Source organism: Polypterus senegalus, chromosome 3 (assembly GCF_016835505.1).
Source record: "Polypterus senegalus isolate Bchr_013 chromosome 3, ASM1683550v1, whole genome shotgun sequence".
Taxonomy (NCBI): domain Eukaryota; kingdom Metazoa; phylum Chordata; class Cladistia; order Polypteriformes; family Polypteridae; genus Polypterus; species Polypterus senegalus.
In genome coordinates this window covers 298,519,608-298,541,136 of record NC_053156.1, presented here as the reverse complement: position 1 = coordinate 298,541,136, position 21,529 = coordinate 298,519,608, and the positions used below count along the sequence as shown (strand labels likewise).

Genomic DNA, 21,529 nt, shown 5'->3' with positions numbered 1-21,529 from the left:
GTGATGTGACAAATGTACAGGGCGTAGCAGCCACTCAACCCGACACACACAGACGCAGGAGGCACACTGATAACGTTCACCTGTGGGTAACGTCTTCCCCGTTCCCATAAGCCACCACACAGTCCCAAAGCACGAGCTCAACACCTAAACACAATACTTTTTCCTTCTTCTCTTTCTTATTCTCCTCCACACCTCCTTGGTAAGCTTTGTCTCCCTCCTCCCGACTCTGGCTCCCCGAGTGCTGTCTGCAGGCCCCTTATAACGGTTACCCAGAAGTACTCCAGGTGCTTGATGACCCACTTCCAGGTGTGGTGATAGAATCGCCCATACGGGCTCTGGAGCAGTGGCAGTGCTCCCCGGATCCCAACACAGCTGTATACAACTCCATCTCCCATGAAGCCCTGTGGGAGTCCGAGGCACCACTGCAACCCATGGGGGCTGCCATCTAGCGTCCCGAGGGAGGTACTGTTCTGCCCATGCTTGCTCCCTGGTCCTCTCTGTGAAGAGGTGTCCTGGCCAGGCAAGAGAGGGCAAAAGAGTGATGGGAGTGGAAGTCCAGGGGGAAGAGAAATCAGGGAAGGCCAACGTGGAGGTGGATGGATAAAGTAAAAGAAGATTTGAAGGAAGAGGGTCTGACTGAGGAGGGCCGAGATGTTTACAGAAGGTCAGTTAAGCACATCAACCAAACATAGAAGTGGGAAAAGGTGAAGAAGAAGAAGTAATAGGAATGAAGAGACAGATGGTGACCAGTAAGATGGAGATTCAGTTACCCATGTGTTGGAACCCGGGGCATCAGCATGCCCCAAACCACAATCACACAGAGTCCCGGGTTCAAATAATGAAGTGTTTATTAAACACTCTTCCACAAGCACAAGTATCCTTACTCTCTCGACAGCTCACCTCTCCTCTCACAACCGCACTGTCCTCCTCCAGTCGAGTGTTGCTCTCCGTCCTCCCACCCTGAGTAAGGGAGTGTGGCCCCTTTTATTAAGGACCTGGGTGGTCTTCCGGTGCCAGGACCACTGCCCGATGGAAGTACGTCCGGGTCAAACGGAAGTTCCACTTGTTAGGGAGCGCACCCATGGTCCTCAGCAGGGCTGTTTTGCCGGACTACAGCTCCCATCATTCCCTGCTGGTTCCCAAATGGGCACCGATACAGAGGGGTCCTGGGGGAATACCACATCCCTTGCAGCGTCTTTCACGGCTGATGGGCTGTCCGTCCATCCCTTCTGGCCATCTCTCTTGTGGTCTGGGGGCACTGAGACCCTCCACAGCAAAGGTCCTCATTCAGAGTGGCTCTCTTCACCAGCTTTTTGTTGGCATGTGGCCTGGAGGGGGTGCTCTTGAGCCCATGACCACTTCATTCTGTCCCACTCGATTTTTAATAAGAACCCGGTAAGATCCTTCATTTATGGTGCAGGTGTCGTATTGGATGGACTGGGGGATGCAGAATGGTTTCTTACCCGGCCCTGGAGGCCATAATGGAAGGACAAATTGAATGGAGGTGCGACAACAGCCGGGACGATTCCTAGTTCTAAACCCAGTCAGGGATTAAGACTAGCAGATGGACTCATAGGTACGATAGGTGGCAGTGCTCCCCTGGCAAGACCCCAGTTTGAACACCCACAGGGTTACATGGGACTCCTAATTCTGATGGGCAGCCCAGTTGGTGCCCATGGGTGCTGCCAGGGGGCGCCGCTAGGAAAAGACCTTCCTGTTTTGTGGAGCTTCTGCATGACCTGGACGTGCTTCAGCTGTACAGCATAAAGAAGGAAACCTCACCTTGGACTGGGAGTCAGAGGAGGTGGACAACATTCACAGTGGAAGAGGATGAAGAGGAGGAAGAAGAGGAGAAAAGCAAAAATGAATGGTGTCTTTGACTGCATTTGTGTTGTGGAGAAAAGGACCCGTGAAGGTGCTCTCTTTTATAAAATAAACCCAGAACTGTCCTGTTGCTTTTGGGTTTGGGGTTTATGGGGTCTCAGTGTTGCCTCTTAGAGGTCAGAATGGAAAGACAGAAACAGTTGTGGCAGTGCGGTAATACAATATGGGGTGGGCTGGTGGGCTCAATGGCTCAGATTTGATTACATGATGAGCTCCGTGAATAGCAGCGATAAGCCAGGAGAGCCGCCATGAAGAGTCATAACCTCCTCAGCACGTCGGTCATCATCTGCCGGGTGGGATTCTGTACTCTGAAACTGTTTATCCCCATCTGTTATGGAATCATTTTACAATATGAGGAAGCAGGTGGGCCAGTTAGTAGTTTGAGTTACTGTTAGAATTAATCTTACAAAGTGGCAAAAGTGGAATGAGGACATCCAGGGAAGTAGATCTGAATTCCACCAGCCTGCCCAGAGGAGGTGCGCCAGATGACAGCCTAGCTTCCACTACAGTGGCTGGCTTCGGCCTACACCAGGCTAAAATAAACAAAGCAAAAAAAACTCTGTACAGTCATGTGAAAAAGTAAGTACACCCCATGGAATCGAGAGTTCATCTTCACTCTATCACATAGTGCCTTTCACATCTATCTATAATGAAGAGCAGGGGTCCCCGACTCCAGTCCTGGAGGGCTGCAGTGGCTGCAGGTTTTCATTCCCACCCTTTTCTTAATTAGTGACCTGGTTTTCTGGTAAAATTAACATCTTTTGAATTCATTTTAATTGATTTGTTCTTGAAGACTCAGACCCTTTAATTGTTTATTTTTCCTTAAATAGCAGCCAAACAATAATTAGATAGAAAATGAGCCAAAATAACTGGTGTCATCACACAATATCTGAAAATAAAGAAAGGTGAAGGTCTCAGGAATGTCGATCTGCTCAGGTCCACAAAAGAAAGAGAAAAATCAATAGTTTTAGAAATGTCTGATAATGGACAACAAGAGCAACAACAAGCCATGGAATTAAAGAACGGGTTTGATTAACGACACGACTCAGCGCCTGATTAAGCAGCTGGTTGGAGTGAAATTGGTTGGAGTTTGAGGTCCTGACTTAGGTGGTCTTCTGCTGGCTCACTCATTTCACATTTCACTTCTGTTTGGGTGCCATTGAAGGAAAGAAATGAAGAAATTCAGAGGAACAAAGAAGAAATTCAGGGAAACAAATCTTAAAAGAGAAGTCAATTAAAATGAAAGGTAAAGGAGTTAATTAGGAGAAAAAATGGGTCACAAATTAAGACAAGGGTTAGAATGAAAACCTGCAGCCACCGTGGTCTGCTAGGACTGATGTTGGGGACCCCTGATAAAGAGCCTTTCATATCTATCTGTCTATCATATAGTGCCTTTCATATCTATCTATCTATCGGTCTATGTATCTATTACATAGTGCCTTTCTATCTATCTGTCTGTGCTTGTATTATATAGTGCCTTTCATTTCTATCTCTATTTATCTATATTTGTATTATATAGTGCCTTTCATATCTATCTCTATTTATCTATATTTGTATTATATAGTGCCTTTCTATCTATCTATCTATTATATAGTGCCTTTCATTTCTATCTCTATTTATCTATATTTGTATTATATAGTGCCTTCCATATCTATCTCTATTTATCTATATTTGTATTATATAGTGCCTTTCATATCTGTCTCTATTTATCTATATTTGTATTATATAGTGCCTTTCATATCTATCTCTATTTATCTATATTTGTATTATATAGTGCCTTCCATATCTATCTCTATTTATCTATATTTGTATTTTATAGTGCCTTTTGTATTGATCTGTCTATAGATAAGTGATAATATCATATAACAAACGACATGCCACATTTACACGATGTAGCCCATTGTATACATTTAAATAAACAGAAATGCAAATTTCACACGTTAATAAAGTGAACGCACCCCTTTATTTATCGCTACCTCAATTTCGGATCGGGTGCACCACGATAAGATCTTCATTAGAGAGGAGCTTCTCTGACCCTGTCCTGTGTGAAGTGAGGGTCTTCACCAGGCTGAGATCCAAAGAGCTCTCTGAGGCCATCACTAGAAGGTTAGAGATGACTCTTAGTCTGGGAAGGGATTTCCAAAGATCTCCAGATAATAATTGGAAGTCACCCATCTCACTGCCCAGAAGATCATCTTCTTGCTTGTGACCATCTACAGTAAAACAGAAGCCGTGTGTGTGTGCGTCTGTCTGTGTTGGGGAGCTGAGCGCCCCCTGCAGGCCGCTATGTATAATCACATACTGTCACATAACCAGTCACGCCCTGATCGTGGTCTTATGACCTGATATGTTCTGCAGACATTGACAATACCAGTTTTTCATATTCCTAACACGCCACGCCAGCCTGGCACTCTCTGTATTGATCCACCAAACCTAATGAGGTGTCTCTTTTTCCAGACATGATGGGCGGTGCAATACCACGCGGGGCGAGAGGGGGCGCAGTCGCCAACTTCTATGTTTGTTTGGCACCGCCCCTAATGCCCTGTGGTCTATAGAAGAAGAGAAGCCCTCCAGAATGTTGTCTCAGAATCGGACCCCTGTTACAATCCACCCAACGCTCTCGATGACGGGAAGCCTAAACTTCTCGATTTAACTTCACGTCAGTTCCCGCCTGTTTAAACACCATTTTGTTTAATGTTACTGTATTGGATTATAAAGGGGGCGACCCAGCTGGCACCCCAACCCTTTCTAGATGTGACAAAACAAATCCTCGGGGTCTCTCACTGGGTGGGAGCCGCCCAGAGATCAACATGAACACTGAAAACTCACAGAGCCTGAACTGCAGGCTTGCTAAGAGAAAGTTCTGGGAAGTCGGGCGTTGCCTTTGACCGATTTGTCATTTCGTTCTCACGTTACGGAAATCTGATCAACACTTTAGAAATGTGGGAAAAGCAGACGAGCTGCGAGTGAGGAGCACACCATCGAGATCGTCCTTCTGCTCACAGTGGGCTCAGATTACACATTCAGGACCACCAAGAGACTCGGAATGGACTGAGCGTGTGTGGGCGGAGTGGCGGACCCCTGTAATGTCAGAGGCTGAATCCCACCTTGTGCCCAGTGATGCTGGTAGAGGAAATGACCAGGTGTCTTTTTGTAGGCTTCATGCCCTTTACTGTCAAGACCACGTGAAGCCCAGAGCTTAATGTATGGAACAGTAGACGGCTGGACGGCGTGTCAGTTCAACCCTTGGCCGCTTCATTCTGCTTACGAGAAGAGCAGAAAAACTTCAGTCAGGACACACGTGACCACCAGAAGAGACCACCCTGTGTCACACTGCAGCAATCAGGTGGCACCAAGTCTGGCCAGGAGGATAAAGTGGAGGATTGTCCAATGTGAGGCTTCCAGGGCAACGTTCATCACAGATTCATCTGAGCTCCGTACGTCACTGACCAGGACACAACTGACCTAATAAAGAAGAAACTGAGCGGCGAGGCACCAGGACACGCGTCACAATGTGACAAGACGCCATGTGACGTCATAGGGTCACACGTACAGGCCACATACCCAACCGCTCGATCCTGTGCAAAAAATACAAAAGGCGTGTGCTACAGAGGAGCGGCAATTGGTAGAGACGAAAGGCGCTGTATGATTGATAGATAGATAGATAGATGTGAAAGGCACTATATAATAGATAGATAGATAGATAGATAGATAGATGGATAGATATGAAAGGCACTATATAATAGATAGATAGATAGATAGATAGATAGATAGATAGATAGATAGAGATGAAAGGTGCTATATAATAGATAGATAGATAGAGATGAAAGGCACTATATAATAGATAGATAGATAGAAGGCGCTATATAATAAATCTCTGCTCCAGAGACACATTGGTGGCCATCACTGCTGCTCTTTATCTCCATGTTGTCTCCCATTCAGTTCTCTCTCTGTGGTTTCACTTTGCCAGACAAGTCTCTTCATCTCTCAAGTGTCTTCTTCACAGGATGACGTTACATAAACACCTGAGCTCGTCTGTTCAGCTCTGGTCACTGTCACAGTGTGTGGTCTGGAGTAATGATGACCAGAAGAAGTGCGCTCCTGTACAGTAAATATGACCTTTCCAAATGACCACCAGTTAGTCCGCTCTGTCCCGAGGGTCCACAAAGGTGCTGGTGCTCAACGTGTCCCCTCAGTAAGTGCTTAGGTGGCCTGCTATGCTTACACAGGACTGGGCTTCACATCCAGGGAGCTGACTGACCAGGAATTAACAGCTCAGTTGATGTTACAAACAGGACTCACACCAATTCCACATTTCCTGTCAAGCGCCATCTCAGGTTTTACAAAGTAAAGTGAGAATACAAAGAGCCCAAATAAAACAGTCATTCTAGAAATATGTGATTTTTCTGAAACTGTAATTTACATCTTAACAACTGTACGAGTCACATCAGCAGTGTTATCATAAATATGCTGGGAATGCCAGTCGGGCACACTGGCGTATGAATCAGCAGCTCCAGTGCTCAGCCCTCCCCCTCCCTGGGTCAGATTGCATCCCTGAGGTCGAGGTGGTGTCAGCGATGGGATTACCAAGTTGATGTGAGGCCAAACTGCAGCACTCTGCTAATCGCCGTCTTAAATAAAGCTCATTTGTGCACCCCCACCACCCCACCCCACCTTATGTATCTCATTTCCTCACATTAATCTGTTTCCACTGTCGCTCTTTGGAGCCGATGACATAAAAAAAAACAAAAGTTAAGGTGAAGATCAAATGGGTGGCGAGACGTTTAGTAACTACCTCATCCAACAGTGGAGTGACAGGAACCGGTGAGAGTGTGGCAGCTTAGATATGAAAGTAAAGCAAAAATAAGTAAGACAGACAGACAGATGAAAAGCACTAGATAGATAGATAGATAGATAGATAGATAGATAGATAGATAGATAGATAGATAGATAGACATATAGATAGATGAAAGGCACTATACAGATAGATAGATAGATAGATAGATAGATAGATAGACATATAGATAGATGAAAGGCACTATACAGATAGATAGATAGATAGATAGATAGATAGATAGATAGATAGATAGATAGATAGATGGATGAAAGGCACTATGTGAAAGGCATTATATAAGATAGATAGATAGATAGATAGATGAAAGGCACTATATAATAGATAGATAGATAGATAGATAGATAGATAGATAGATAGATAGATAGATAGATGAAAGGCATTATCAAATAGATCGATGGATACCGTTACTTCCTCTGTCCCCTTAGACCAGTTCAAAACCCCTGAAGGTTGGTGCCAATCCCAGCCACACTGGGCACAAGGCAGGAGATGACCCGGGACAGGATATCCGTTTTTTAAGGCCCACTTTCCTGTACATCAAGCCTCCCGTATCCCTTATTTTGGGATGTGTGTGTAAAACCAAAGACACCTGATGACATACTGACAGCGACACAGAGAGACTGTGTAGAGTGCACTCCAGAAGAGACTGAACTGGGATTTGAACCCGTGTTTCTGGAGCTGCGACACCACAGCACTAACCGCTCCATCTCAGGTGCTCCGTTGATGAGATTCTACCAGAAGCTGAGGTGTCCAGTGGTCTGCACTGTAGACACTCTTTGTGATGCTAGAAACGCCATTAACGGTGTCATACAACGACTGACTGAGCGTGTCTGTGTGTAAGGCGCTATACACAGTCATGTGACAGAGAAGGTGCCCCCTCTTTCAATTCTACAGTTTTATTTATCAGGACATAATAAAAAATCATTTGGTCGTTAGCAGGCCTTAAAATGAGATAAATCCGAACAACAACACATGACATATGACACCGTGTCATTATTTATTTAACAAAAATGAAACCAAAATGCAGAAGCCGAGTGTGAAAAGTGAAGCCCACTCTTGCTGCTTCTATAGGAATTAAGAGGGTCCATGTCTGGCAGGTGTTGGCCATCAAATGCACTCGATTAACTGATCATTAGCATAGTGGGACCACCTCAATAAAAGCAGAAGTTTTGTCAGTTTGCCAGTCTGAAGCATTCAGGCGTGTGATAACACAATGCCAAGGAGGAAGAACATCAGCGATGATCTCAGAGGAGCAGCTGTTATTGCCCACCAAATGTGGGAAGGGTTAGAAGGCCAAACAATTTGAAGACCATCATTCTACAGTGACAAAGATTACTCATGAGGGGAAATCATTCCAGATGGTTGCAGATCTTCCTGGGAGTGGACGTCCCAGCAACTTCACCCCAAGGTCAGACCAAAAGAGCTCCATCTCTGGCTCTACAGGCCTCGGTTAACCTTTTAAATGTCAAAGTTCATGAGGGTACGAATAGAAAAAGACTGGACAAGTTGGAAGAGTTGCCAAGAGAAAACCTCTTCTCTCTAAAAACAAGAACATCGGCAGCACGGCTTAGGTTTGCAAAATTACATCTGAGCAAACCACCAGACTTCTAGAACAATGGCCTTGGGGGCAGATGAGACCAAGGTGGAGATGTTTGGCCGTAACGAAAAAAACAAACCCAGAAGATCAGCACAAACACACCATACGCTGGTGGTGGTGGTGGGAGGCCTGATGATCCACCCGAAGGGACAGGACCTGCATGGGCACCTCACTGAGTTGGCAGTGAGCTCCTCGGCACACCAGAGTATTGTAGAGTCAAGTGTGAGGCCATCTGTCTGACAGCTGAAGCTCAGCCGAAACCGAATCCTGCAACGGGACAAACGATCCCAAGGGCACCAGCAAGTCTACAACGGAATGGCTGAGAAGGAAAAAGAATCAAAGCAGTGCAATGGCGCAGACCTGAAGAGAGAGAGAGAGAGCTGCGCAGAAACGAAAGGCCGCAAACCTCAATGAATTGCAGAAACGTTGTGAAGAAGAGTGGGCCTGCTCGCCACGGCCGGCCTGTGTTAAATAATGATAATAGTTCTCTGTTGTCAGTATTATATAAATATTTTCAAATGATTTCACTTTTACAGAATTTTTATTTAGCTTTTGTCTTCCTCATAACCCATTAAAATCCTTTTAACTTATGTCTCTACTTTTATATAAGATACTAGCCGAAGCCGTAGCATACGGTGCTGTAAGAACAGGAATGGGAAACGGTGAGAAAGGAATTCAGTGTAACAAAGGCTTAGGAAACCACCGTCGCAGTATAACGAAAAGAGCAAGGAGCGAAACCAATGCCATTGGTCGAGAGAGTACCTCCCTGTAGCAGGCTACCGAAAACACAGACATATATAGATAGACGCCGCACTCACTGTGTTGCCCAGTCGACACGATAAGTCAGCGCGTCCGCCATATTGCGAGTGGCAAAAGTGCCATTTAAAATAATACAGGTAGACGTGGAAACAGGGTTTGCTGATGAAAAAACAATTAACGTTTAAAACAGTATCGTTTATATACAACAGATTTTGGCGAATCGTTTACATGCAATTATTTATATCCATTTATACGCTAAATGCGTGCGTATCCCATGGTCTTAGAGTTGGTGGGCGGGGCTCTGTGAGTTGGCGATCATGGCTCTCTGTCTTGCATGCGCTTTCTGTCTTGCTTGCCCTTAGTTAGAGTTGGTGGGCGGGGCTCTGTCGAATGTATCCCATGACGCGGTAGGAGGGTTAGAGTTGGTGGGCGTGGCTCTGTCGTGCGTATCCCATGACGCGGTAGGAGGGTTAGAGTTGGTGGGCGGGGCTCCGTCGTGCGTATCCCATGATGCGGTAGGAGGGTGAGAGTTGGTGGGCGTGGCTCTGTCGTGCGTATCCCATGACGCGGTAGGAGGGTTAGAGTTGGTGGGCGGGGCTCTGCTGTGTGTGTCCAATGACGCGGTAGGAGGGTTAGAGTTGGTGGGCGGGGCTCTGTCGAACGTATCCCATGACGCGGTAGGAGGGTTAGAGTTGGTGGGCGTGACTCTGTCGTGCGTATCCTATGACGCGGTAGGAGGGTTAGAGTTGGTGGGTGGGGCTCCATCGAACGTATCCCATGGTCTTAGAGTTGGCAGGCGGGGCTCTGTCTTGCTAGAGCTCACTGTCTTGTGTGCCCTCAGTGTCTTACGTGCCCTTAGTGAATTATATATGTACTAGCCAACCCGCGGCGTACCATACGCCGCATAATCAGGACGGTTTTTAAATAATTTTTAAGCACAGGGAGAAAATTAACATTTGAAAAATTGGTAATGTAATAAATCAGCACGAAAAGCAACACTGTAACAATGCAAGGAACGAACCAACACACAATCGCCCGTGCGGCGCTCAGGCGCGGAGAGTGGAACGGGAGGAGAGGAGAAGGACGTCCACTCGCTCCCTCCGTCATGCTAGTCTGCTGATTTCTTGTTCAGTATGCACTGCCTGCTCATGTGCCCACCTCGTCACTCGAGTCATTGTCGTCTTTACACAGTCCAGATGCACATGTGACTCACGTAGACTTTTCACTGCTCTGTGCGGTTTTGGCTGCTTTTGTATATACAGTGCATCCGGAAAGTATTCACAGCGCATCACTTTTTCCTCATTTTTTTATGTTACAGCCTTATTCCAAAATGGATTAAATTCTTTTTTTTCCTCAGAATTCTAAACACAACACCCCATAATGACAACGTGAATAAAGTTTACTTGAGGTTCTTGCAAATTTATTAAAAATAAAATAACTGAGAAAGCACATGTACATAAGTATTCACAGCCTTTGCCATGAAGCTCCAAATTGAGCTCAGGTGCATCCTGTTTCTCCTGATCATCCTTGAGATGTTTCTGCAGCTTCATTGGAGTCCACCTGTGGTCAATTCAGTTGACTGGACATGATTTGAAAGGCACACACCTGTCTATAGAAGGTCCCACAGTTGACAGTTCATGTCAGAGCACAAACCAAGCATGAAGTCAAAGGAATTGTCTGTAGACCTCCGAGACAGGATTGTCTCGAGGCACAAATCTGGGGAAGGTTACAGAAAAATTTCTGCTGCTTTGAAGGTCCCAATGAGCACAGTGGCCTCCATCATCCATAAGTGGAAGAAGTTTGAAACCACCAGGACTCTTCCTAGAGCTGGCCGGCCATCTAAACTGAGCGATCGGGGAGAAGGGCCTTAGTCAGGGAGGTGACCAAGAACCCGATGGTCACTCTGTCAGAGCTCCAGAGGTCCTCTGTGGAGAGAGGAGAACCTTCCAGAAGGACAACCATCTCTGCAGCAATCCACCAATCAGGCCTGTATGGTAGAGTGGCCAGGCGGAAGCCACTCCTTAGTAAAAGGCACATGGCAGCCCGCCTGGAGTTTGCCAAAAGGCACCTGAAGGACTCTCAGACCATGAGAAACAAAATTCTCTGGTCTGATGAGACAAAGATTGAACTCTTTGGTGTGAATGCCAGGCGTCACGTTTGGAGGAAACCAGGCACCGCTCATCACCAGGCCAATACCATCCCTACAGTGAAGCATGGTGGTGGCAGCATCATGCTGTGGGGATGGAACTGGGAGACTAGTCAGGATAAAGGAAAAGATGACTGCAGCAATGTACAGAGACATCCTGGATGAAAACCTGCTCCAGAGCGCTCTTGACCTCAGACTGGGGCGACGGTTCATCTTTCAGCAGGACAACGACCCTAAGCACACAGCCAAGATATCAAAGGAGTGGCTTCAGGACAACTCTGTGAATGTCCTTGAGTGGCCCAGCCAGAGCAGAGCCAGACTTGAATCTGATTGAACATCTCTGGAGAGATCTTAACATGGCTGTGCACCGACGCTTCCCATGCAACCTGATGGAGCTTGAGAGGTGCTGCAAAGAGGAATGGGCGAAACTGGCCAAGGATAGGTGTGCCAAGCTTGTGGCATCACATTCAGAAAGACTTGAGGCTGGAATTGCTGCCAAAGGCGCATCGACAAAGTATTGAGCAAAGGCTGTGAATACTTATGGACATGGGATTTCTCAGTTTTTTATTTTTAATAAATTTGCAAGAACCTCAAGTAAACGTTATTCACGTTGTCATTATGGGGTGTTGTGTGTAGAATTCTGAGGAAAAAAAAGAATTTTTGATCCATTTTGGAATAAGGCTGTAACATTGCAAAATATGGAAAAAGTGATGCGCTGGGAATACTTTCCGGATGCTCTGTATAATCCACCGAGACACCCGACCACGGTGGGAGGGCGTTGTGTACAAAGTGCAGGAGAATCTAAGAAGCCGCATGTTTGTCGCGGATGCGAATTGCTGTATGTAGCGTGTAAAACAGTTTGCTATGCTGCATGCGGTCGAGCGTCGTAACCGAAAACCCGTTTTTTAAAGACTGCTCCCTTCATTGTGTTTTAACCTCAGTTTTAAAGGAATGTTTTATGGATCCCATGGGATACCCCTCGCAAACCGTTTTACACGCCGCATATGGCGATTCACCTCCGCGAGAAACATGCCTCTATGAACAGTCAACGTGGCTCGGAGCTCCATGTGACCTCTGCGACAGACGAATATAAATGACGCCGGTTTTCCTGTGTCGTCGCGTCCGAGTTGGTGGGCGTGGCTCTGGGAGTCGTCGTCGTATCCAATGGTCTTGGAGTTGGTGGGCGTGGCTCCTTCCTGCGTGCGCCATGGGCGTCTTACTTGTCGGCGGCTCAGTGAATCCACGCCCCTTCCGACGTGCTTTCCATGGGCGTCTTGCCATAGTGAATTATATATATAGATAGATTGGTCTGGGTGTGCAGGGGCTTATATACATTTATAAATATATTGTAATAATGAGAGAGATTTTAAGAGTGTCCCGTATTTCTAATTTTTTAATCTGGCAAATCTATGCTAATCATCACACCTCACCCACGTCCCCGTAATAAATAGGAGAATGTTAATGTCAATTTAATTATATATCGCACATTTAAAACAACATAGGGATGCTGTAGCCAAAGTGCTTTACAATAATAGAATTAAAGAAAACCATACAATTAACATGAATAACATCCATCCATTATCTGACCCGCTATATCCTAACTACAGGGTCATGGGGGTCTGCTGGAGCCAATCCCAGTCAACACAGGGCGCAAGGCAGGAGACAAACCCCAGGCAAGGTGCCAGCCCACCGCAGGGCACACCAAGCACACACACGGAACAATTTAGGATCGCCAATCCACCTAACCTACATGTCTTTGGACTGTGGGAGGAAACCGGAGCAGACACGGGAAGAACATGCAAACTCCACGCAGGGAGGACCTGGAAAGCGAACTCAGGTCTCCTAACTAACCACTGTGCCACCATGCCGTCCCATGAATAACATAAATAGGAATAAAATAAATAGAAGTAATGTTACACAATCACAATGAGGAAGCCATCAGTATTACTGCAGGTGACGGAATGCAAGTGAATAGCACGGAGTCTTTAGTGTCGTTCTGGAAAGTTCAGCGCGAGGCAGGAGAGACAGAGAGAGAGAGAGAGAGAGCAGAATTAGGGGAGTGCAGAAGAATGGACGAGCCAGCCAGCTGAGGAAAAGAAAGGTCAGCGCAGTGGGGGGTCCCGGATAGAGCGAGTGACTGGCGCTAAAGGGACGGATCGTGCCCACTGACTATGTGGAGGAGTCCACCCTAGGGATCTGAGGGACGACCACGTGTGCGAGAAGGAAGACGTGAGGACAACGGACCCCGAGTGGTCTGGCAGACGCCGGCGGAGGAGTTAAGATGGAGGTCGGCAGAGAGAGGACCACGGGGGCTGAAGTCTCGTCAGCTGAGCAAAACTTGGGTGAGCTGATGAGGCTGGGAAGGAGCGGAGCTTGGCTGGTGAGGCCCCAGTGATTGCTGCTGTTTAAGTCCCGTTTCAGCCTTTGTTTTAACCTTTTTGGGATTTTATCTTTTTATGGATTATTTATGGACATTTGAGTACCGCACTTTATTTTGAACACTTTTGCTTTTGGTTTGTTTTTAATAAAAGCACTTCTGCACTTTTTTTGCACCATTCCCTTGCTTCGTTGATTCTTCACTGTCCAGCTCATCCGGTGACATTACTGATGGTGTCGGGTTCAAGAGCTCCCAAAATGGAGACGGGAGCCTGGAGCAGAATCCACATCGTCACAGGGCCAAAAATTCATAGTCACACAGAAAATGATTCCTTTGAAGGCGCTCAGGAATTGTAGAGCGAGATGTGCTGCTGAGATTAAAAAGGCTGAAATCAAACAAATCACCAGGACCAGAGAATATTTACCCTCGAGTTCTTAAGGAGGCTAACGGGTACAGATATGAACCCTTGGCACATATTTTTAGGAAGTCACAGCACACTGGAGAGATTCTGAAGGACTGGAAAATGACAAATATCATGCCATTATATAAAAAGGGTGACCGGGCAGTGCCAACCAACTACAGGCCAGTAAGCTTAACATGCATCACAGGAAAATTAATGGAAGGAATTATTAAGGATAAGATTGAGCAACACCTGGCAAGGACAGAAGTTATTAGGAACAGTCAGCGTGGGGTCAGAAGAGGGAGGTCGTGTTTTACTAACATGCTGGAATTCTATGAGGAGGCAACAAAAGCAGATGAGATTATTTATCTGGACATTCAGAAAGCAATTGATGAGGTGCCACATGAGAGGGTGGGCATCAAACTAAAAGAAGTGGCAGTTCAGGGTGTAGATGGGTGCAGAATTGGCTCAGACACAGGAAACAGAGGGTGCGAGGAACCTCATCAGAACTGGCCGATGTTAAGAGTGCAGGGACCGCTGCTATTATTAATAAATATAAATGATATAGAAAGGAATATAAGGAACAAGCTGGTTACGTTTGCTGATGATACCAAGATAGGTGGATTAGCAGATAATTTGGAATCCATTATATCATCACAGAAGGACTTGGACAGCAGACAGACTTGGGCAGATTTGTGGATGATGAAATGTAAAGAATTACACATAGGAAGTAAAAATGTGAGGTTTGGACACACAATGGGGGGGTCAGAAAATCGAGAGTCCACCTTATGAGGAGGATTTAGGAGTCGTAGTGGACTCTAAGCTATCAACTTCCCGACAGTGTTGAGAAGCCATTAAGAAGGCTAACAGACTGTCAGGTTATATAGCGCCTTGATGTGTGGTGAACAAGTCACAGGAGGTTCTGCTCAGTCTTTATAACACACTGGTGAGGCCTCATCTGGAGTCCTATTTGGATAGGAATATAAAGAACAAGCTGGTTAAGTTCAATAGAGTGTAATTGCAGACCGCAGTACCTATGAGGTCAGTCATTTAATGCCCCAACATCACGAAACGCCCTCAATGTCAGTCACGTAACGCCCATCACATTAGACTATGATTAACATTAGGGCCTCATTACACTGTGGTTAAGATTAGGGTGGTAGGAGGGTTACCTGAGTCAAAGGGCGCTTTGTGACTGACGTTGTGGGCATTACCTGATCTACGTCATAGGAATTGCAAGGTGCAGCTTGACCCTTCTCGTTAAGTTTGCAGATCATACCAAGATTGGCAGAAAATGTAGAATTTGTGGAGTCATCACAGAGGGACTTGGACAGCAGACAGGTTTGGGCAGATTTGTGGCAGATGAAATTCAATGTCAGTAAATGCAAAGAATTACACATAGGAAGTAAAAATGTGAGGTTTGAATACACAATGGGCAGTCGGAAAATTGAGAGTCCACCTTATGAGAAGGATTTAGGAGTCGTAGTGGACTCTAAGCTATCGACTTCCCAACAGTGTTCAGAAGCCATTAAGAAGGCTAACAGACTGTCAGGTTATATAGCGCCTTGATGTGTGGTGAACAAGTCACAGGAGGTTCTGCTCAGTCTTTATAACACACTGGTGAGGCCTCATCTGGAGTACTGTGTGCAGTTTTGGTCTCCAGGCTCCATGAAGGACATAACAGCACTAGAGAAGGTCCAGAGAAGAGGGACCAGGCTGATTACGGGGCTACAGGGGATGAGTTATGAGGAAAGATTAAAAGAGCTGAGCCTTTACAGGAGATGAAGAGGAGACCTGAGTGAAGTGTTTAGATAGATAGATAGATAGATAGATAGATAGATAGATAGATAGATAGATAGATAAATAGATAGATAGATAGATAGATAGATAGATAGATAGATAGATACTTTATTAATCCCAAGGGGAAATTCACATGTAAAGTGATGAAGGGAATTAGTGCAGTGGATCAAGACGGTGATTTTAAAATGAGTTCATCAAGAACACTTTCACACCATTAGAAACTTGTTAAGGGTAAATTTCACACAAACATTAGGAAGTTTATCTTCACACAAAGTACCACAGACTCGTGGAATAAGAGACCATGTAGTGTGGTGGACAGTAAGACTTTAGGGACTTTCAAAACTCGACTCGATGTTATTTTTGAAGAATTAAGTGGACAGGACTGGCGAGCTTTGTTGGACTGAATGGCCTGTTCTCATCCAGATTGTTCTGATGTTCTACCAGCTCTTTAATCATGGGGTGCAGTTAGTTTTTCACACGTGGCTTCTCTATTTTGGCTTCCTTTTGGTTAAATAAATAATGGCATGGAGGAATCTGTTGTGTGTGGTTTTCCACCTGAGAATAAATTTAAGTCATTTTAGAACCTGGTAAGGGCCAGATTTTTGACTTTTAATGCCCTGATAACACCACAGAACTGTAAGAGGGTGTACTTTCTTTTTCACATGACTGCACAATAATAACCAGAATTATTATAAATTTTATAGACAGAGCACCATCAGACACTGAAGAAAGTCTCGAACTAATTGTGACCCTGCAGTGCAAGGGGTAAGAAAACGAAATGTTAAATTTGTTATGCTATAAATATTGTTAACAGTGCCAAATAGCGGCTGAATGAATATGCGAAGTGTGTAAAGCGCTTTATAAATGAAGAATCATACAGTACATCTAAGCTTCCAGCACTGAATGGCTGTTAATTTTGAACCCGCCTCTTTCATTTTCCGCAATCACAAAGAGCGCTAACAGCCCGTCACGAGGCGCGTGCACGCTCGCTCGCTCGCTCGCTGCTCCAAACCCTGGCCGGGATGCCTGTACCCCACAGACCATGCACTGACAAACTCGTTCATCTCTACTTTCTTTCATTTCCTGTGCCTCAATAATGGACAGGAGGTGAGGTCAACCCCAGCAAGCTTTAGGACACAAAAGGCTTCGAACAAAAGCCGGGGAGTCCATATAGGCGATCGGCGTCGTTCTCTGAAACTTAACTGGCGCGCGTCAGGGACTAGGTGAGGGTCGCCGATCTGAAGGGGTTCTCAATCTCGGTTCTGGGGACCCCCTGTGGCTGCAGGTTTTTGTTCCAACCGGCTTCTGATTTTAATTAGACTCCTGGGCTAATTAAGTGAACTGTTATTTCCCAGATTCGGTGTTTTGGGAACAAAATAGAAATTAGAAAACTATTTGGTAATATGTATATTATATTATATGTGTATATGTATTATTATATATATATATATATATATAAAGGTAATATATGTAAATTATATATATATATATATATATATATATATATATATATATATATATATATATATATATATATATATATATATATATATATATATATATATATATATATATATATATATATATATAAATGCGCTAAGCAGCTATATGGGAATTGTTTTTTTCTTTTTGACCACTTTTTGTCTTCATTTTTATTCTACTTTTCCATATGTTCTAATTGTCGAATCACTAATTAGTGGGGCCGACGCTAAAGCAGTTGCAGCCTTTCTCGATTCGGTGTTGATTGTCTGGCTGTCTGTTCTGCTCGTTGTCATTATTCAAATACAATGAAAAGAGCAAAATTTCACAGAGAAAGGGCAAAAGATAATGAAATCAACAAGCATTTCGATCTACAGCAAAAACAGAAATATTTCTAAATGTCTTATAAAGCAGGCTGCTGTGCTTTTCTGAATGTAGAATAAGAGAAAGAAATCCCAGCTAACTAAATGAGATCGGTGTTATCAGTTGTTGTCACTGATTAGGAATCTTGTTGGATCAAAAACCTGAAGCCACAGTGGAGACCCCCAGGACTGAGTTTGAGAACCCCTGAACTAAGGCGCTATATGGGCTTCGGCCCTGGAAGGGGGTGTCAGCGCGTCCCAGACATTATCGGACATCATTGTGTTCTGTTACTTTCTATGTTTGCTTAAACACAAAGAAGAAGAAGAAGAGAAGCAGGATGACAAACAGTGCCGTCCATCAATGTCTTCACGTATTGTTAAACCGTGTCAACTAAACCTGAAGACACTGTACACGACTTTGCATTTTTAAACGCTCTTTGATCCTCATATCCAAACTGATCGAATGTTCTCTGTGTAAGACGCTATATCAAATAATAGTCTTAATAATAGTCGAAAGTCACCAGCTCATTGTGAACCTGCACTGGAAGGGGTAAGAAAACGAATTGCTAGCTGCTTTGTTTTTTTAATGTTATAAACGTTGTTTACAGTGCCGTATAACGGTAAATGAATGTGCGAGGTGTGTAAGGCGCTTTATAAAATTAAAATCATTATACATTTAAGCTTCCAGCACTGAATAGCTATATATTTTAAACCCACATATTTTCACAAAGAGCGCTGACAGTTCATCACAAGGCGCGTGCACGCTCACCCCTCCAAACCCTGGCTGGCAGGGATGCCAGATCACCACAGCCAGGCTCGCTCGTTCATCTCTGCTTTCTTTCATTAATTTCTCTAATAATGGACAGGAGGTGACGTTCACCCCAGCAGCTTTGGGACACAAATGTCTTCAAGTTGAGACCGACGAGTCCTTTAGTCGATCGGCGCCGTTTTCTGAAACTTAAGGGGCGCGCGCTTCGCACCTTTCCGTTACATCCGCGCCGCCGCTTTGGTCATTTAAAGGGCCGCGCGTCCCCCAGGATCCATCGCCTTAGGCGCTATATATATGTGCTTCGACTCTGGAAGGGATGGCAGCGCGTTCCAGAACTTATCCGGCATTAACGTCTCCTTTCTGCTGTGTGCTTGCTTGAACACAAAGAACCAGGATGACAAACCGTGCCGTCTATCAATGACTTAAAAACGTTTCAACTATAATTGGAGGCACTGTACACGACTTTGCATCGTATACGCTCCTTGATCCTCGTATCCAAACTGAGTGAATGTTCTCTGTGTAAAGCACTATACCAAATAATAGTCTTAATAATAGTCCCACATTGAAGAAAGTCCCCAGCTCATTGTGAACCTGCACTGCGGGTAAGAAAACGAAGTGTTCGCTGCTTTTTTAACGTTGTTTACAGTGCCGTAAAACGGTGAATGAATGTGCTAAGTGTGTAATGTGCTTTATAAAATAAAAATCATTAGAGATTTAAGCTTTCAGCACTGAACGGCCATATATTTTGAACCCACATCTTTTACAAAGCGCGCTGACCGCCCATCACAAGGCGCGTGCACGCTTACTCCTCCAAACCCTGGCAGGGAAGCCAGTTCACCACAGCCAGGCTCGCCCGTTCATCTCCGCTTTATTTCATGTACTGCGCCTCATTTCTCTAATAATGGACGAGGTGGTGACGTTCATCCCAGCAGCTTTGGGACACACAAGTCTTCGAGCAGAGCCCGGTGAGTCCATTAGGCGATCGGCGCCGTTTTCTGAAACTTCAGGGGCGCGCGCTTCGCACCTTCCGTCTCGTCCGCGCCGCCGTTTTGGTAACTTAAAGGGGCGCGCGTCCACCCAGGATCCATCGCCTTAGGCGCTATATATGTGTGTGCTTCGACCCTGAAAGGGATGCCAGCGTGTTCAGGAACTTATCGGACATTATCGTCTTCTTTTACTTTGTATGCTTGCTTAAACACAAAGAAGAACTAAACCGTGTCGTCTATCAATGACTTACCGTGTTGTTAAAACGTTTCAACTATAATTGGAGGCACAATACACGATTTACATCGTAAACGCTCCTTGATCCTCATATACATACTGCTTGAATGTTCTCTGTGTAAGGCGCTATATCAAATAATAATCTTAACCATTTATACATTTAGCACAGTCCCACATTGAAGCAACTCCACAGCTCATTATGAAACCTACACTGGGGTTCCAACCTCTACAACGCACACCAAAAAGTCGCCCCCAAAAGGTCGAAGAAACACCAAATGAAGAGGAAGAGGCACCTACCAGCTCCTGCTTCAGGCGTCTCAGGCACACGTCCATAGTCTTCCGTTGGGACAGGCAGCGCTCCATGTCCGTCGGGCCGCCTGGCGCGGAGAACGAGAAAACAAAAGCGGCGGACGTGTCTCTTCGTGTTCGTTCACAAAGCCCTCCGGTTCTTCATCAGTTTGCAATCGGAGGTGAATCGATGGCACTCTGCGAGTCCTGCCTATGGCTGATGTGACCGTCCCATTGCGTGCGCTCACCCATCTAGGATTACTGAAGAGTTTAAATCGATCGATTGAGAGCAGCGTTTCAAATCCTTTTTTTTTTTTGTTTGTTTGTCGTCCCGATCTCCGCCCTGCTCTCGCACAAGTAAATGTGTAGGAAATTGCAAATCCTCTGTCAAGGGGTAAACTGGTGCCCTGCCGTCACTTATTTTGACCTCCTTGTGCGCGCCGACTGGACGCCTGCAGTTCCCCCGACTTGCCGAGCACTGAGTCAGCTGTAATTCCAGTCCCTTTGCTCCTCCCCTCTGACACTGGGATAACCCCCGTGCTTCTGTAAGGTTGTCGCACGCTGGTATAAGCCACAAAAAAAAAACAAAAAACTATCCTTCTGCTCCCCAACTCGGCGGCACACACCCCTCGGGTGACATCAGCCTTGTTCCAATCGGGTGTCACCAGTGCTTCCAGTCTTGTCAGACGGCGTGTCCTGCGCCAGGGAAGTCTGCAGTATTTTATCCCAGTCACTACTCTGACAGCATGGCTGCGGTCTTCATACCCAAAGATATCCGGTTAGGTTTCAGCTGTCCCACCCACCCAAACCGCCTCTCCTGTCGCGCCTTTTATTTTCTAAATGAGGGGATCCGCAAAAAAAAAAAAGAAGTGACCCGTTCCTTTACAGGCGTTAACGGCCATTACCCATCCATCTGTCCATTCATTTTCAAACCCGCCTATCCATAGCAGGGTCGCGTGGAAGATGCAGCCTGTCCCGACAAGATCGGGCGCAAGGCAGGAACAATTCCTGTCACTATTTTTATTTTGTATTATTTTTTTTTACATGTTCTTTTTAAACTGGGACAGTTCCGGTTGTTTTTACTATGCGCTCAGGTCGGGTCACAGCAGGGAGCCACCGGAAAAAATTCACCCAGTCTGTCACTCTTACACTGGTGACAGTAGCGGGTTTTCAAGCCACTCTTCCTGGCATCACTCCATTCATCTTATTGTCTTCTTTTTCTGAAGATCGGTGCGTTAACGTCAGCCCTCGTGTCTCTCTTCCTTTTCCCGGTTTTCTCGCTACTTGCGGCTCCGGGAGTAAAAGACTCTTAGTGGTCGCACGGCGGTGTTCTTGGAAATGAGATGGGGGGAGGATTGAAAGTGTGGTTCGACCCCCTTCTCCTTGTCTGTGTTCATCTCTCTCTCTCTCTCTCTCCCTGATTTCTGAGAGGCATGCCATTCGGGGCCCAATGGAAAGCCGCGGATTAAGGCGGATTTAGCAGCCTTCTCACGTGCTGGTCCGCAGGCTCGGGTTCCTTCGCGTGAAAGCGCGCGGAGCTCCGCCCCCTGCCTAGATTTCCCCCGCCCCTCTACTGCACGTGCTGATGTTCTCCC

General features: G+C 45.7%; 1 protein-coding gene across 1 annotated transcript in view; it reads right to left on the bottom strand.

Moving 5' to 3' along the window:
- inka2 (inka box actin regulator 2) overlaps window positions 1-21,271 on the bottom strand; it is a 47,576-nt gene extending 26,305 nt beyond the window's left edge. The window contains exon 1 of the mRNA XM_039749493.1: window positions 19,944-21,271. Within this exon, the coding sequence (XP_039605427.1) occupies window positions 19,944-20,009 (66 nt within the window). The 5' untranslated portion in view covers window positions 20,010-21,271. The remainder of the gene's footprint in view (window positions 1-19,943) is intronic.
- Between the last annotated feature and the right edge of the window lie 258 nt (window positions 21,272-21,529).